The 17730-nt window shown below is 42.0% G+C and overlaps 1 protein-coding gene across 1 annotated transcript in view; it reads left to right on the top strand.

Moving 5' to 3' along the window:
* ABCB9 (ATP binding cassette subfamily B member 9) overlaps window positions 1-17165 on the top strand; it is a 55308-nt gene extending 38143 nt beyond the window's left edge. The window contains exons 8-11 of the mRNA XM_088449048.1: window positions 5547-5720; window positions 9069-9228; window positions 14860-14996; window positions 16651-17165. Of these exons, the coding sequence (XP_088305174.1) occupies window positions 5547-5720; window positions 9069-9228; window positions 14860-14996; window positions 16651-16908 (729 nt within the window). The 3' untranslated portion in view covers window positions 16909-17165. The remainder of the gene's footprint in view (window positions 1-5546; window positions 5721-9068; window positions 9229-14859; window positions 14997-16650) is intronic.
* The last annotated feature ends 565 nt before the right edge of the window (window positions 17166-17730 follow it).

The following is a 17730-nucleotide window of genomic DNA, read 5'->3' as shown; positions in this document are numbered from 1 at the left end:
GCGAAAACGGCAAGCGGTGATTTCAGAACAGGCGGAAAGTGCTGTCAGAATTGGGGAAACCAGCCTGAACCCCCCAAAAAGATGCAGTAACATTGGGGATCAATGTAGATGTGTCCGAATAGCCCTAATAAAACTGTTTGGGGTACTTAAGTTGCTTCAATAGCTTCTTATTAGCGTCTTTGCACAAGTGGTGAAGAATGGCATTAAGCAGTATTTTTTGCTGAAAATAAGTAGTCTTGTCAAATTTGGGGTGCATGAAAATGGGCGCTAGTATATTTTATAGTCTCTAAAGTGATGTTTTAAAAAACTTGAAAAACGCACCTGTTGTAAGCACCTGCAATCCTAAAAACACCTGACCCATCCTTGCAGACCCCCAAGAAGTCTATTTTGCTAGTTTTTATATTTGTCCCCCCACTTTGTGCTTTTTCGCTCCCAAAATGAAAGTACTTTTTTGGGATGTTCTTAAGTTTTTCCCCAGGATTTTTTTACACAGTTGTCCTCTGGGGGGCTGCCCCAAGGGTTCTGAGAGAGTTCCCACCTTTGCACCCCAAAATAAAAAATGTTGCACTTCTTTTTACCTGCTATTCAGAGGCGAATCTTTTTTCGCCTATTACATTGTACTGACTTTCCACGTACGCGAAAACCGGCTGGAATTGAATACGGAGATAAGTTTCGACCTGGCGAAAAGACACAATCGGCTAAACTTTTTCGCGTAAAACGGCTTTTCGCTTCTAATTGAATACGGCCCATAGTCGTCATCGTTAGTTATCTGCACTTGCAAGAGATACTCCATAAACAGGCTTCCCTTCCCCGTACTCACACCTCAGAATCGCACGGAGCTTTACATACAGTTCACGTCCCGAAATGCCCTATTTCACGAAAAGACAGATCCGGCCAAGTTGCGTCCGACTCAGATTAGGAGGGACATAGACAAAGATGTTGCATCTGCGTACGTGCTCTATGCAAAAACTTGCCATTTGTGTTTGTGAACAGAGGGCCTGTTTCAGACCCGCTTGCTAAGATGCATACTGTACTCTCGCTGCTGCCTATGGTATGCAGTGTGTATGCATTGTGTGTATGCGTATACATCGCAGTGCGCATGTGCATACCTTAGCGAAAGTTCACAATTCATTCGCTCCTGCACATAGACAGCCCAGCAGAGTGAGTGACAGGGGAAGCCGTTTGTAGATGGTAACAGGGACTGGCCATTAAAAACGGGGGAGTGGAGGTGCAAACTCAGGCATGCCTGAGCATCTCAACAGCGTTTTAGAGGTGTGCATAATTATAAGACAGCATCATAGTACACATCCCCTGGCTTGTTTTTACACTGAATTTCTTGCGGCAGGGTATGGTCAACCTCAAGCGCTGCGATAGCATCCCATGTACCGATGGTTGCATACACTTCCTGGACATGACCTGCACAAGTGGGAGTCTTAAGACAGGCTGGTGGGTGTCTGCATACACTATGTGATCGTTCTCTAAGAAAAACTGGTCGTGCTAATGCATTGCTGTGCGGTAGCACTGCCTACACAATTTGCGTACACATCGTGCGAGCGATCGTATCTAGCGAGCGACTCTGAATCAGGCCCAGAGATCCATGCGACTCAGTCAGCCCTTGTGACTGATACATCACAGTATTACAGAATAAGCAGTGCCATGAGACTATTCAACTCCTCTGCAGGCCAAGGTGTATATTTATGTCCTTTGGCCATTGTTCCTCACAGGTGAACGTATGCCAATATCCAGGTTAATCATCATTTTGGGATGAAATTCACTAATTTGCAGATATGCTAAAGGAAAAACCGATTAAAAAAACAACATAAATAGTAAAGTTTAGAAACCACCGTCAATATTTCATTAGCATAGGATAGAAACCGCCAGATTTATCAAGCTGCAGTTTTAAAATCCACCGAAAAATGACCAGAGTAACAGGTTTCTCAGCACCCTAGGCAAAGCTTCAGCCTACCGCCCCCAAACACCAACAATAGCCACTTCCCAGCCCCTCAGGTGAAAGTATGGAGGTGGGGTCACAGCCGACCCAGGCATTAAGTCCATGTTAGTTTTGTGATAGGCAGACTCAGTGGTGCTCCCCAGATCCTGGCGCACTAGGCAGCTGCATAAAGCTGCCTAATAATAGAGCCAGTCCTGAGAGTAACCCACCAAACAATAGAAGTTGTGTGACTGGTGAGATAGAATGCTAGGTAAGAAGGTGAGGACTCACAATCAGTGGCTGTTGTAATGGTGGGGCTGCAGCACAGTCCAAAACTAGCATAGGGGAACAGGACTCTAGCCCCAACTGTACCTTTAAACGCTTCTTCATATCGGAATCGGGTTTTATTGGCCAAGCATAAAATACAAGGAATTCCTGGGAGTCTGTGGGAATGGTAATATCAGAGGTGTGTATCACACTGCCAGCAGACCAATCAGCAGCCTCCCTGCTGTATCTGTTCGCCCCTCCCCCCCCAGACAGCTGTGTCAACTAGCCAATGAGAATCTGAGTGATGGCCAGATACACCAAGGAGGCTGATTGCTCTGACCACGGCTGTGATACATGCCTCTGATCCCCACCGCTGATGTTACCTCTGCCGCTGACTCACTATTAGAGTGTACTGTAGCCCCACAGTTACAACTGCCACTGCTCCCAATACATTTTTAATGAAGGCAATCATTACGTTTTGTTAAAGGTGGAAAATAGCATAATTAATAATACTCTTATATGGACAATATTATTTTATTAACATAATTGGGTGCTAAAATAATGTTTAATTTGATGAAGAAAGAAATATTAATTATATTTAATATTAATTATATTAAAGGGGCAAAGGAGGCAAAATTTATTATTTTATGGTTGTATAATTGGTGCCCCCCTCATAAATATATATATATTTTTAACACCAATTAACAATTAATATTTCCCCTATAATATAATTAATAATATTTCTCTCTTAACCAAATTAAAAATGAATTTTGCACCCAATTTTATAGTAATAAAATAATATAGCCCACATAAGAGTATTGTTAATGTTATGTTCCTCCTTCGTCAATACAGAATGATTCATTAACAGTACATTGGGCGTCCTCACCTTCTGATTGGTCCTATAGATACGTATTTTTGTTCTGGTGGTTTGGCAATTTGTAAACCACCAGACATCTACGAATGGATTTAAATTCACCCCCTTACCAGCGAAATAGTAAATTCAAAGGTTTGGAGGTGGAAACCACTGGCCATGGACAGTGGGTTGTAAACGCCACCAAACCTGCCCTTTAGTAATGCCCTGCTCCCCCCTCAGATCACAGCTTACTGCAGTGTTTTTTTTACTTCAGAAAAAAGGAACCTGATTTATAGTAGCTTGTATACCATGGACATGTCTTTAGCTGCTTATTTTATTAATTACTGAAATGGTTTCAGTGATTTCTTCTAGTTTCCAGAAATAGTTATATTAATTAAAAATTCTACTAAAAAAAAAAAAGGTGTAGATACTGCATACCATTCAGTTCTTGTCACATAAACCTTTCAGATGTTTGCTTGCTCATTGCCCGCTCAACGTGTCTACACTTGTTCCTGGTTCTAGCATCAGCAGCTCTGCTCTGTGATCCCTGCATCTACTGATAGTGATCATTCCATTGTGCACTATTAGACCTGTGCATTCCAGTTCAGCAGTATGCTCCATCTCCAGTCACTCACTGTTGTCTGTCCTGTGCACACTCCATTGTGCACATTAGTGTATCTGACTCCAGCTTCCAGCATCCCTTGGTGTGCTCTGAGCTTCCCTGCTACACCAAGTGCACATCGTTACCAGCCTGCAGTACCTGTTACACTCTACAAGTGTGCTCTCTATTATGCACTTTTGATCCTGTGTTCAGTGCTACCCCTTTCACAAGCAGTGTGCTCCATCTCCATTTACCCACTGCTATCAGTCCTGTACTCAGCACTTCACCATTTACACCAGTGTGCTCTCTGCTTCCAGCCTGCTATACTAACGTGTGCTGTCAGCTACCATCTGCAACTACCATTGTATGCTGTCTGCTACCATTTGCATTTATTATTGTGTGCTCTCAGCTACCATTTGCATCTACAACATGCACTGCCAGCTACAGAGAGCTTACCATCCTTCAGTATTCACTACAGTCTGCATACCATCCTGTGTGTCAATTACTGCTCTACGTCAGTGTGCCAGTTCAGCTACACCCACAGATACCTGTGAGCAGTACCTATCTCTACCAGCAGTCTGCAGTTATCATGCATTCACAGATTACACATATCACTAGTGTGCATTCCACTGACTGACTCACATTCTATCGTGTCGCTGACACGTCTCCTGCTCCTACACTGCCAGGTAGCATACCTCATCATCAGCCTAGTATTTATCTTGTTATCCTTCCTACTCAGTCATATCCAGAGGGTAGAACTGAATGAGGAAACGCGTCACTCGTTCACTTCATTTCACTCACTCCAGTTCTAGTTAGACCTTATCATTTACCCTAGCCCAGAGCCCAGGACAAATCCCGAATCTGACAGTTCTATCAGAACTGGCGCTATCACTGGTGGGTATACAATCGGGAAGCCGGCTGCCTTAATACTGGCCGGCTTTCCGACTGTCATATCCCGGCGAGGGATGAAATGCCAGGCATCTAGATGTAGACGCCTGACATTTACCCGGCGCCGGGAGACAGGCGCCCGGCATCCCTTCGATCAACCCTCCCACCCCCGTGAGCGGACAGCCGCGGGAGGGGAGGGTTAGGTTTAGGGCACCCGGGGGGGCTTAGGGCTAGGCACCCCCCCGGGAGGGTTAGGCTAGGGGGAGGGAGGGTTAGACACCCCCGGAGGGGACTTAGGGTTAGGCACCCCTCGGGGGACTTAGGTTTAGGCAGCGGGGAAGGGGGGGGTTAGGGTTAGGCACTTAGAGGGGGGATTAGGGTTAGGCACTTGTGGGGGAGGTTAGGGTTAGGCACTCCTAAGGAGGGTTAGGGTTAGGGGGTTAGGTTAGAGAATACTTACCTTTCCACGATCAGGATTTCCAGCCGGGAATCGAACGTGCGGCTGGCAGTATTTCATACCAATTCCCATTGGTGATAGAGCCCCCATGCTTTTCCTGCAGTACATTTTCTAATATTTCTCTGATGTGTAGTGCTGGAGTACACTGCCACCAATAGTAGTGCTGCTTGTTCTTGAACATACCAGCAACAGCACAGATTGTTAGGTAGGTAAAGGTAAAGTGGGTGGGCCATTTACAATATACAGTGTGTGGTCCATTTACAATATACAGTGTGTGGGCCATTTACCATATATAGTGGGTGGGCCATTTACCATATATAGTGGGTGGGCCATTTACCATATATAGTGGGTGGGCCATTTACAATATACAGTGTGTGGGCCATTTACCATATATAGTGGGTGGGCCATTTACCATATATAGTGGGTGGGGCATTTTCAATATATAGTGGGTGGGCCATTTACAATATATAGTGGGTGGGCCATTTACAATATACAGGCAAACATGTACCTGTGTCAGAAATACTAATGTGTTCATTTTACCTGTTTGTAGAATCTGTCCTTCACGCTACATCCTGGAAAAGTCACCGCACTGGTGGGTCCATCTGGTAGTGGTAAAAGCTCCTGTGTGAATATCCTTGAGAACTTTTATCCTGTGCAGGAAGGAGAAGTTCTCCTAGATGACCAGCCCATTACAGTGTATGACCACAAATACTTGCATAAAAAGGTATGTGCAGTTCCAGAGCATCTATCCGTCCTGTGGATGAGTCTGGTGATCTTCATTTAATATATTAAATTAGATTGTATAAACAACTATTATTTTATTTTGTACGTGTACCAATGTGGTCATTTTAAGTCATAGCAACATGACATTTTAAGTCATAGCAACAATTTAAAAACAATCAAGTTTTATTTCTGCACATAGAACGTGTATCTCTCCACCTGTGGAAAAGTAGATAGTGTGTAGGAAGTTCATATACTGTACCCCAGCCGGTATATCAACCACATCTACTCAGTTGTCCATGTTACTGTACTGTACAGTATATCAGCCACATGTACTCAGTTGTCCATGTTACTGTACTGTACAGTATATCAGCCACATCTACTCAGTTGTCCATGTTACTGTACTGTACAGTATATCAGCCACGTCTACTCAGTTGTCCATGTTACGTTCCATATTCTCTGTAATATTTATTGCATATCCCTTTCCTAGCCCCTCGTCCTGGTTATTTTCTCTCCATCCCTTTCATTCACGTTTGTTTCATGTCATGCCAATGTCTGTGTCCTGCATCGTCCATTGTTCCCACTTCCCATAGTTGGTAATCCTCCAACCAATTCTAACCACACTCTGCGTTCCATATTTACAAGGAAAATACAAGGGTAGTATACCTTAGAAACTATAGTGGTCATGAACAGAATGTTTGCATCAAAGAATGAATATGTTGTGTGTAATCTTATCTGAGCAGTCTCATGACCCAGGTATCAAGGGAATGACAATTGGATTTCCCACAGCGCAGACTGGACCAAAAGAAGAAAGAAAACAGTATTACGTGTATTGTTTTACACATTTATCTCAGATTCATTACTAGCATGTGCTGCTCACATAGTAAATGTGAAAACATTCACCAAATGATACCTGGGTTCTTATTGTGTGAAATGTCTGCTCATTTCAGATATATGTTGCGTAAAACAGTGCACAATATATTGTTTTCTTTTCTCTTGGATCAGCGTGTCCCAAGGGTTATCCATGTGCTATTTCCATATCTATAGAAGGTTACTGGAAAGGTTCCTAATTGCCCAGAGCTGCAAGATTAATTCAAAGTAATAATCTCTTATTACTGGTTACCTCCACAATTTACAGAGAGTCATTAACATTACCACTTAATGCATAGGTGGATTTATGGGTCAGGGCACCCCTAAGCACAACAGTAATGGCCACCCCCCCCACCCCCCACTGCCCAATTGTATTATTTTCATTGGTTATAAGCCCTCATTTGATGATTGCCAATTCAATATAATAAAAAGAAGCCTTGTTCTATGGCATTTTGTTTTATGTTCAATTATATATACAGTCAGGTGAATAAATATTGGGACATTGACAGAATTTTCATATTTTGGCCTCTATTCACCACCACAATGGCTTTAAAATTAAACAAACAAGATGTGATTTAACTGCAGACTTTCAGATTTAATTTGAGGGTAATTACATCCAAATCAGGTGAACGGTGTAGAAATTACAACGGTTTCTATATGTGCCTCCCACTTTTTAAGGGGCCAAAAGTAATGGGACAAACTAAACAATCCTAAATCAAACTTTCACTTTTTAATACTTTGTTGCAAATCCTTTGCAGGTAATTACAGCCTGAAGTCTGGAACGCATAGGCATCACCAGACGCTGGGTTTCATCCCTGGTGATGCTCTGCCAGGCCTCTACTGCAAATGTCTTCAGTTCCTGCTTGTTCTTGGGGCATTTTCCCTTCAGTTTTGTCTTCATCAAGTGAAATGCATACTCAATCGGATTCAGGTCAGGGGATTGACTTGGCCATTGCATAACATTCCACTTTTTAGCCTTAAAAAACTTTTTGTTTGCTTTTGCAGTATGCTTCAGGTCATTGTCCATCTGCACTGTGAAGCGCCGTCCAATGAGTTCTGAAGTATTTGACTGAATATGAGCATATAATATTGCCCGAAACACTTCAGAATTCATTCTGCTGCTTTTGTCAGCAGTCACATCATCAATAAATACAAGGGAACCAGTTCCATTGGCAGCCATACATGCCCACGCCATGACACTACCACCACCATGCTTCACTGATGAGGTGGTATGTTTTGGATCATGAGCAGTTCCTTTCCTTCTCTTCTCTTCCCATCACTCTGGTACAAGTTGATCTTTGTCTCATCTGTCCATAGGATGTTGTTCCAGAACTGTAATGGCTTTTTTAGATGTTGTTTGGCAAACTCTAATCTGGTCTTCCTGTTTTTGTGGCTCACCAATGGTTTGCATCTTGTGGTGAACCCTCTATATTCACTCTTGTGAAGTCTTCTCTTGATTGTTGACTTTGACACATATACATCTACCTCCTGGAGAGTGTTCTTGATTTGGCCAACTGTTGTGAAGGGGTTTTTCTTCACCAGGGAAATAATTCTTTTGTCATCCACCACAGTTGTTTTCCGTGGTCTTCCGGGTCCTTTGGTGTTGCTGAGCTCTTCGGTGCGTTCTTTCTTTTTAAGGATGTTCCAAACAGTTGATTTGGCCACACCTAATGTTTTTGCTATCTCTCTGATGGGTTTGGTTTGATTTTTCAGCCTAATGATGGCTTGCTTCACTGATAGTGACAGCTCTTTGGATCTCATATTGAGAGTTGATAGCAACTGATTCCAAATGCAAATGTCACACCTAGAATCAACTCCAGACCTTTTACCTGCTTAATTGATAATGAAATAACGAGGGAATAGCTCACACCTGTCCATGAAATAGCTTTTGAGTTGATAGTCCCATTACTTTTGGTCCCTTAAAAAGTGGGAGGCACATATTGAAACTGTTGTAATTCCTACACCGTTCACCCGATTTGGATGTAATTACCCTCAAATTAAATCTGAAAGTCTGCAGTTAAAGCACATCTTGTTTGTTTCATTTCAAAACCATTGTGGTGGTGAATAGAGGCCAAAATCTGAATATTCTGTCAATGTCCCAATATTTATGGACCTGACTGTAGATATTTGATAGGCAGGGCAGCTTACAGGGGCAGTGTGTGCATATCCTACTATTTATACTTCTCTCAAGTTGGCATATGGTACAGTAGGGTGGAAATATTTTGTAGTTACTGGTAAATTTCGGACTGACTACTAAAGCAAGCATGCAAGTGCCCCCGCTTCTCCCCAAGTGGCACCCCTAGGCACATGCCTAATGGGAATTCACCAATGACTTAATGGGCTATGTTTGTGCCTTGCCTGAGGCTATTCCTTCCTACTTACTAACACATATGTTCTCTATACCTGTGTCTGAGTGTGTCTCTCATACGCACTGTCTTTGTGACTTAATATTATAGTTGTCTGTATTCTCCCTTCTTGACAGGTATCCATGGTGAGCCAGGAGCCTCTGCTATTTGCCCGTTCCATTCAGAGTAATATTTCCTATGGTCTGAATGGCGTCCCCCTGGATGTAGTAATAAGTGCAGCCAAAAGAGCCAATGCACACCATTTTATCATGGAGCTTCAAGATGGGTATAACACAGGTATTAATTCATTGTGTGGATTCTATCACATAGAACAATTGTGTGCTCACAGGTAGGATGTATGAATGGAGTCAGGTGTATGAAGATAATACAAGGTAAGGAGGGATACAGTGCTGGAACCACCTCTGCTGCAGAGTGTGCGGGCACTACAGGGCCTTAAAATACTGGTATCTCATAAGGACCCAATCGGCTCTGCAGCTAACCCCACCTCGGCTAGCTCCTACTGTTGTTGCCTTCTACTTCTAGACTGTAAGCTCTCCGAAACAGAGCACTCTCTACCCTCTGTCTCACATCTACACCTCCATAGTCTGTACTTATTCTGCTTTTATGTGCAAACTCATTTTTGTAAGGTTTTTCATTCTGACTATCCACTGCTGCAGAATGTAGCTCCTTACACATAGATAATGATGCTATAACTGACCCTGAAGGGATATTTACGAATAAGAGTGTAAGCGGAGTGCAGGGGATGTGAATCAATTACAGGTGATTTCCCCTCTTTACCAGAAATCCAGTTTAAAATATGAATAAAGCTCTAAGGTATCTACTGCACGAACACTTCTTTTCTGCAGAGTTGAATGATCTGTGGACTTTTCCAGAGCAGGATATATATATATATATATATATATATATATATATATATATATATATATATATATATATATATATATATTAGGGATGTGCAGGCTCGGATAGGTTCGAGTTTGCACGTGGAGTTCGGATTTTTCCCTCAAAAAAAACGGAACTCAGAAAGAGGCAAAACGTGATCTTACATGGACGAACATCATCATTCCTGGACAAAAGTCCAGGAATGATGATGTTCGTCCATGTAAGATGACGTTTTGCCTCTTTCTGAGTTCCGTTTTTTTGGAGGGAAAAATCCGAACTCCACGTGCAAACTCGAACCTATCCGAGCCTGCACATCCCTAATAAATATATATATATATATATCTATATATATATATATATCTATATATATCTATATATAGATATATATACATAAAAACAGAAAACTCAGCACTCACCATTGTTAAATCACTCACAATAATACATAAATAATGGGGGTTTGGTTCATGGATTGATCAATGCATTTAAGCCTGCAGCCCACATCACGGGACCCCATTTCTCTGCAGGTCCTACACTATCCATCATACTTATGGAAACCTGGTAGCTGCTATTACAGAGTTTAAACTGAAAACATGTTAACTGGTTTAAAGCTTACCTGCCAACTAACTTATGGCTTTTCAAGTCAAGGCAAAGCAGCTGACACAGGCTAATATAAATGAGCTTGCACAGCGTTGCATGAGAAAGCTGTATATATATATATATATATATATATATATATATATCATAGCATGAATATCACCTGCCTAATATTGTGTAGATCCCCCTTATGCCACCAAAACATTTCTGACCTGCTGAGGCGTGGACTCCACAAGATCACTTTTTTTCTCTCTATGTGATAAGACAATTTCACAATTCCTTATAAGCAATCACGGAGTAGTATATTTCAATTATTGCATGTCAGGTATTTCCATTTATTGGCAAGAAAAAGTATATTGTTTTCGTTTAAGAGTAATTCATATTTCTCAGCACATCCAATGTATATTGATCCCATTCTATTTTGTCAAAGCATGGATGACATGATAATCCTAGTAGTCTTTTTAGCAGGTCCCTCTCCTCTATAATGAGTCTGACAATTGCATGCAGTATAACACCTAAAAATGCATTCTAACCCAAAGGTATGATGTTAGTAGACAGCAAGAGATTCTTATTTTGTATACCTAAATTCCGGGTCTGTCCTGGAGGTTGGAACAGGGTTCCAAATCAGATTCGATCCGCAATTTAGCCGATTCCGACCCAGGATATTCCCAAATCGGCGACGTTCACACCGGAGCCGGGTCTGCAGTGACTTGGCTTTTCCGGCGTTGAAGTGGACGCTTGGAGATGATGTCATCTCCAAGCGCCACTGAAGCCAGCCAATCGGAAGTCATGTGGCACCATCCAGGTCATCATGACTCGGATCGCGCCGTTCCCACTGCAGGGTTTCACGGGTTATTCCCGTGTAAAACCCTGTAAATTACCTGGGTTGGATTGCCGGGTCACTCCACCCGGGAATCCATCCCAGTCCCCTTTTACACCAAGGAGCTACCTGGGTTAACCCTACAATAACCCGGGTTTTAGCTCTGGTGTAAAAGGGGTATTAGAGACCCTTGCAATGCTGGAGGTAACAGGGTCCACTTGATTAACCTCATTTGTACCTGCAGTGCTGCATTATCTTTCTTCATATCTTAGCCCAGACACACACCGCTCACTTGCCACCAATGCATATTCAAATGGCAAGTAGCAGCATGTCTGTCTGACAAAGCTGGGCATATTTTTATTCCCCCTGCTGAAATTGCACACTTGCATATCTATCCTGTCTTTCTTTTTTAAGTACTCTCATTGCATTTATGCTTAGAATCAGGTCCCTTACCGAGCATTGTGCAAAAGCAGATACTAATTAACTTATTTATATCCACTTAGTCAGGGGAAATCCCGCTCACGATTTGTTCACTGTGATTGGCATAACATACTGCAGCAGCCGTTCAACCTGTACTCACATGTGTGATATAACTTTATTTTTATTTCTGGCTGATACTCTGCACATGCTGGAGGAAAATACATAGTGATTTCCCCTCTCTAAATAGGATGATTATATGTGATGTATAACACTGGGGAAAAGTCAATCTGTTTCCAGGGATTTAAGAGTCCCTTTCGATTAATTTTGTGCTCCTGATCATGAATAAGCATGTATATTTTTCAATTGCTTCAGTTTTTGAGATATGCATATGTCTTTAATGGAATCGGTATGAATGACCGGTGGACGAGAGCCCGGCGGTCAAAATCCCGACGCTGGCAGGCCAAACAGCGGAGATCCCGACGGAGGTGAGTAAACTACTTAACCCTAGCCCTCCTTTACGGGTGCCTAAACCTAACTCCTCCTCCCCGCACCCTAACTCTCCTGGGGGGTGCCTAGCCCTACCCTTCCCCCGGGGGTGCCTAACCTCCCTTACCCTACCCTAACCCTCCCGGAGGGTACCTAACCCTAAATCACCCCCGGGTGCCCTAAACCTAACCCTATGAAAAAATCAATTAAACAATGTTAAAAATAGTTAAAAAGATATTTTTTTTATTCTGATTAAATTTGATTCGTAAAATGTTATAAAAAGATACAGGATAATTACATACATAAGTGTTAGGAAGCTATGAACGGCGGTATGGCTTGCTGTCTATTACGATACGACATTCCGGCTCAAGACAGTGCTTTTCTTGAAGTCTGGATGCTAAAAGCTCAGCTCCTTTTTTCGATAAATTCAAGTCACGAATCCTTTTGAGAAAATTTGTTTGGAGTAGAGGAACTTCAAGCTCACTTTCATCTGTGTTGTCACTTGCACTGGATGAAATGAACATTTCCACATCATCACATTCAACTTAGCACAAATAACTGAATGATGGTACAGGTAAATCTTCGCTATGTGGTATCGGTTGTTTTGCAGAATTCATACTTGGGTATTCCCATTTGTGTTTCTTAAATCGATTCATACCCTTCACATTTACAGCACAAAAATAGCAGTCACTCAAGTGATCTTTTGGCTCACGCCACATCATAAGTATGCCGAAATGAAGTCCTTTTCGATTACCTTTATGGTGCATACACATTCAGATTCTTCTTCAGATCTGAACGATAACGATTTGAAAAATCGTTCAATCATTCATATCTGAAGGAAAATCTGACATATCTGACATGTTTGAATGATCAACGATGCACATTCCCGATGGTCAGATAATGATATCTGATATCTGATGTGTTTGCAGTCAGTTTTGGACGATTTCAGTCATTTTAATGCAGTCAAAAATTGTTCGTAGTTCAAATCGTTTGCAAAATTGTTCAAATCGTTGGTCGAATTGTTTAATCATTCAAATCGACCGTGTGTATGCTCCATTAGTCCAGTTGCGGAGGGATTACACACAGGTTTTACAAACTTTGTGAGGTACCCAAATCTTGTCTTGCTGGCTTATGTGACGTCCAAAATAAGCCTGATACGCTTGTTTTATTAATACAGTTATATTTTTTCTTTATTTTGCAACACTATATTTGCCACAAATATAACAAAAAACATCAGGGTTGTTAGTACACCTTCTCTGAGAAGAACTCATTTTTACGGAGAAAACGTTTTGTTTCACACATTCAGTGCTAACTCCCAACAAAAGCCAAGGACATACTGAACAAAACAAGCCCAAACGGCGGGAAATTGATTGTGGTGGGACAGAGAGAGGGCGGAACAAAGGAACAGGCGGTGTGCTAACTGCGTCACACGGTCCTCTCCGTTGCTCCTCTGTATGCTGGGAGGAGGCGTGGCTGTGGTGTGAGGATGTCCCAGCAGGCTCAGCAGTGCACTGCCACGCCTCCTCCCAGAGTTAGTGAGGAGAATTGGATGTGTTATGTGTCTCAAACGTGACTACCAGCTACATTATCACAAATAAAACAAATTCTTGTTATTGTTAAAAGAGGGTAGTTAAAAAAGCAAAACTAAGGGCCTCATTCAGACCCACTCGCGAGCGGCTGTCCGCTCGCAAGTGGGTCGATGGTGTGCACTGCGCATGCGCACGACGGAGGGAGCTCCGTCGTGCACATGCGCGAGACGCGACGACCGAAGGACTTTCCTTCGCTCGTTGTGTCTGATCAAAGGGGGCGTGCTGTCGATGTTGATTGACAGCACGACCCCTTTGGTGGGCGTGCCGGGGGCGTGCCTGCCAGACGGAGGCTTCCCAAGGGAACGCCTACCATCAGAAGCCGTCCCCACTGACATCACTAGTGATGTCAGTGGGAGTGATTTTGGCTCTGATAGAGCCAAAATCACTCCTGGCCTTGCGGTTGAGAAACTCAACCGCAGGCTTCTGCACGCAGTGGCGATGGTCAAGACCATCGCGACCATCATCCTGCACGCTCGTATAGGCTGTGGGTGGTGACCCACAGCTATACGAGCGTCCAGGAGGACGCTCCATATTTATGGAGGTGGGCCCTGATTCAGAGCGAGCGCTCTGGTCAGAGTGTCCGGCTCTGAATCAGGGCCTAAGTCGATTCTGTTAAGTAAAGCAGGCCTAGACTTCAAATTGAGAAAATAATAGAATTTTATAACTTTTAATTAATTTGAAAACTGGAGCCAATTCAGCTATAGTGAAGATCTAATGCGAGGACCTGCGAGTACTCTCAAACCGATCTTAAATCCTTGGCAAGAAAAAAAATATAGTTTTTTGTTCCCCAGTGTAATTATTGAAGGCATAGAAATAAGAATCTCTTGCTGTCTACCGATATCATTCCTTTGGGTTAGAATGCATTTTTAAGTGTTATACTGCATGCAATTGTCATACTAATAATTGTATTTAGAATCATGATCAGAAGAATTCATACAGCATGAAAGGTCAATAAATAATGTATGTTTGTCATACTAATAATTGTATTTAGAATCATGATCAGAAGAATTCATACCGCATGAAAGGTCAATAAATAATGTATGTTGCATTACAGAACAAAACCCATATATTGTATGTATTTGAAAATAGTACATTGTATTTTTTTCTCTACTTCAGAGACAGGAGAGAAGGGAGCCCAACTTTCAGGGGGTCAGAAGCAGAGAGTGGCTATTGCGAGGTCTTTAATCCGAAACCCTAGGGTGCTGATATTGGATGAAGCCACCAGTGCACTAGATGCAGATAGTGAGCATGCTGTGAGTTGCAATTCATTTATAATTATTTCACCACAAGTCAGTGAAAATGAAAGGATGATTAGATTCATTAAAAAGCATACTTATCATTATTATTATTACTTTAAACTATGTTATGAACAGTAGCCACACAGAGCTGGACCACAATGTCACAGGTCTGGTTGCTGGAGGCTGTCTTGAAACGACCATTTTGATCAGCTGGGTTTTTGGACCTGTGTGATAAGTTTTGATTGGGCACCAAATCCAAGTATCGTTTTCGGGACACATAAGCTACAATGACAGTAGGTTATTCTAAAACTACCACATTGACAATCCCATAACAACAGCTATTGTAGTAGGGATGGAAATCGGTGGGGTGTCTATCGATGGTTACCATCTATGGGTCCATTGGTAGTTACCATTGATTGCACAAAAACCATCTTTGGTGAACGATCGATGGTTTGCACCCCTCGATGGCCACCACTGCGGGGGAAAACGGCAGACCAATCAACAACAGGGGTGGGGCTTAGCTGGTGGGACTAAGCTCCGTCCCGTCCTGAAAAAAAAACAACAACCATCGGATCACACACGTTCATCGATGTCTAAGAACCATTAGCTCTTAGCCACCAATGGTGAAAGTGTTTAACATCGGTCATAAACCATCGATGATTTTGAATCATCAATGGTCGATGACCATCCCTATATTGTGGTTCAACTGGCAAAACACAGGCCTACAACATGTGACAACATCAATCAGGGACCCTTTTTGTGTGAATGTGACAGTTTTACTGTACAGATGTGTTTTTTTTTATGAAAAATGTACCTCTTGCAGACATGTCACATGCTGGATTATCTGTCTAACACAACACTTGTTTATAGTACATTACAAATCGTCTTATATGTGATTTTTTTACCATATTTTATTTTAAGTTTTTGGCTTTTTAGTCATTCCAACAATTTACATTTTGCTAACATTTTTCTGGTGCCTTGCAAAATGTACAGTGAGGGTAGTGAATAGCCATTCTGAAGTGAGAGAAGTTCATTGTGTTTATTATTATGTTTAAAAGCAAATGAGTAATCTTGCCATTGTGCTCATACACTGTTTTTTTCTGTAATTAAAGATTGAGTAAAAATCTCACATCGGAGCATAACCTGTCTAGTGCCTGTTGGAGCATAACCTGTCTAGTGCGGTCGTAGAATATAAATGTGACTTTTTGGTGCAGTTCCTGTGTGCATTGTCTGCCTTACATCCTTGCACACATTTAGTAACTAGCAAAAGCTTATTTGCTCCATGTTAGCTGCTGTTTAACAAATTTTAAAAATACTATTAGAAAATACAGGATTTACATACGAACAAGCTGGCTATTTCCAGCTTGTCTTGGTATGAACGCATTAGGAAATACATAAAGAATGGTAAACAGTCCTTATTTTCCCACAGACCTATTACTGTATAAATATAATGTTTTTGGATGATGATGTACTGTACATGGATCTCTTGTATAAATCACAAATAAGCTTTTTCAAATACGGTATATTTCTGTATGCCTTTCCCATGCACTCATAGGTGTTACCTTCCCAGTGCTGATATTCATGAATAAACATGAAGAACTGGTGTCTCAGAGAGTTTTGTCACATATGAACAGTGCATAAGTAACCATTAATGATTCATCCTTTACAGATCCAGCAAGCGATGAATAGTGATCTGCAGGGACGAACAACCCTTATTATAGCACACAGGCTGAGCACTGTGGAGAAAGCACACAACATCATTGTGTTAGACAAAGGCCGCGTGGTGCAGCAGGGGAGTCACAGAGAGCTAATGGAGGAAGGCGGACTTTATTCGCAGCTTGTCCAGCGCCAAGTCTTCCAGCTTGGAGAAGAAGAAAAGGATCACACGAGGTCACCACATGTCCCTGACACAGATGAGCTGGCCTAGGCCGCTTAGCTCTGCACATTTTAAGTAACCTCTTCTATGAAATCTACTAGAAATACAAAAACCTAAGGCTCTATCAAAGGAGAAGATTACTGCAATACGACCAATATGGCTGAGTTGCAGGCCTAGAACAACACAGATTTGACAATGTGGGATATTTCAATTTCACAGATGTGTACAGCACATGTACTAAGCTCTGGAAAGTTATAAATGGGAGAGTGATAAACTACCAGCCACTCAGCTCCTAACTGTAATGCTACAGGCTGTGTTTGAAAAATGACAGGTAGGAGCTGATTGGTTGGTAGTTTATCATTCTCCAATGTATCACTTTCCAGAGCTTAGCACATCTGCCCCTAGGACTATTGTGACTTGCTCCTGTGTACTAGATGTAAAATCTAACATTGTGTTATGGTCCAAGGCTAAATTATTCACTTTCATATGCTGCTGGCACATCCATGAAAATGGATGAGTGAATTTCTAATATAGCTTTATCACTCATATATTTTATAAGCAGCCTATAAAATGTCATTGACAAATACAGTTACACATGAACCCAAAGACTTACCAACCTTTCATAGGCTGTGTAGTGAATGGATGCCTTTGTGTCGGCCTTTAAGCAAATAGGAAATGGTGCTGACAAATAGCACCATGTACAGCAGTTGCAGGGAATTAGGGGATATGAGATAATTAAGTACTTTACCTCTAGCAGTGCTAGGCTGGTTTATGCATTTCATTGTAGTCATTTACAAGGTATAGCCTTAATGACTGACACTGTATGACATCTTAGCAATGTATTTGTCTTATGGAAAAGCCATATGATGTAAA

This window comes from Taudactylus pleione, unplaced genomic scaffold, assembly GCF_031769625.1.
Source record: "Taudactylus pleione unplaced genomic scaffold, aTauple2 ptg000479l, whole genome shotgun sequence".
Taxonomy (NCBI): Eukaryota; Metazoa; Chordata; class Amphibia; order Anura; family Myobatrachidae; genus Taudactylus; species Taudactylus pleione.
Note: the sequence above shows the minus strand (reverse complement) of the source record. Positions and strands in the feature narration are given on the sequence as shown.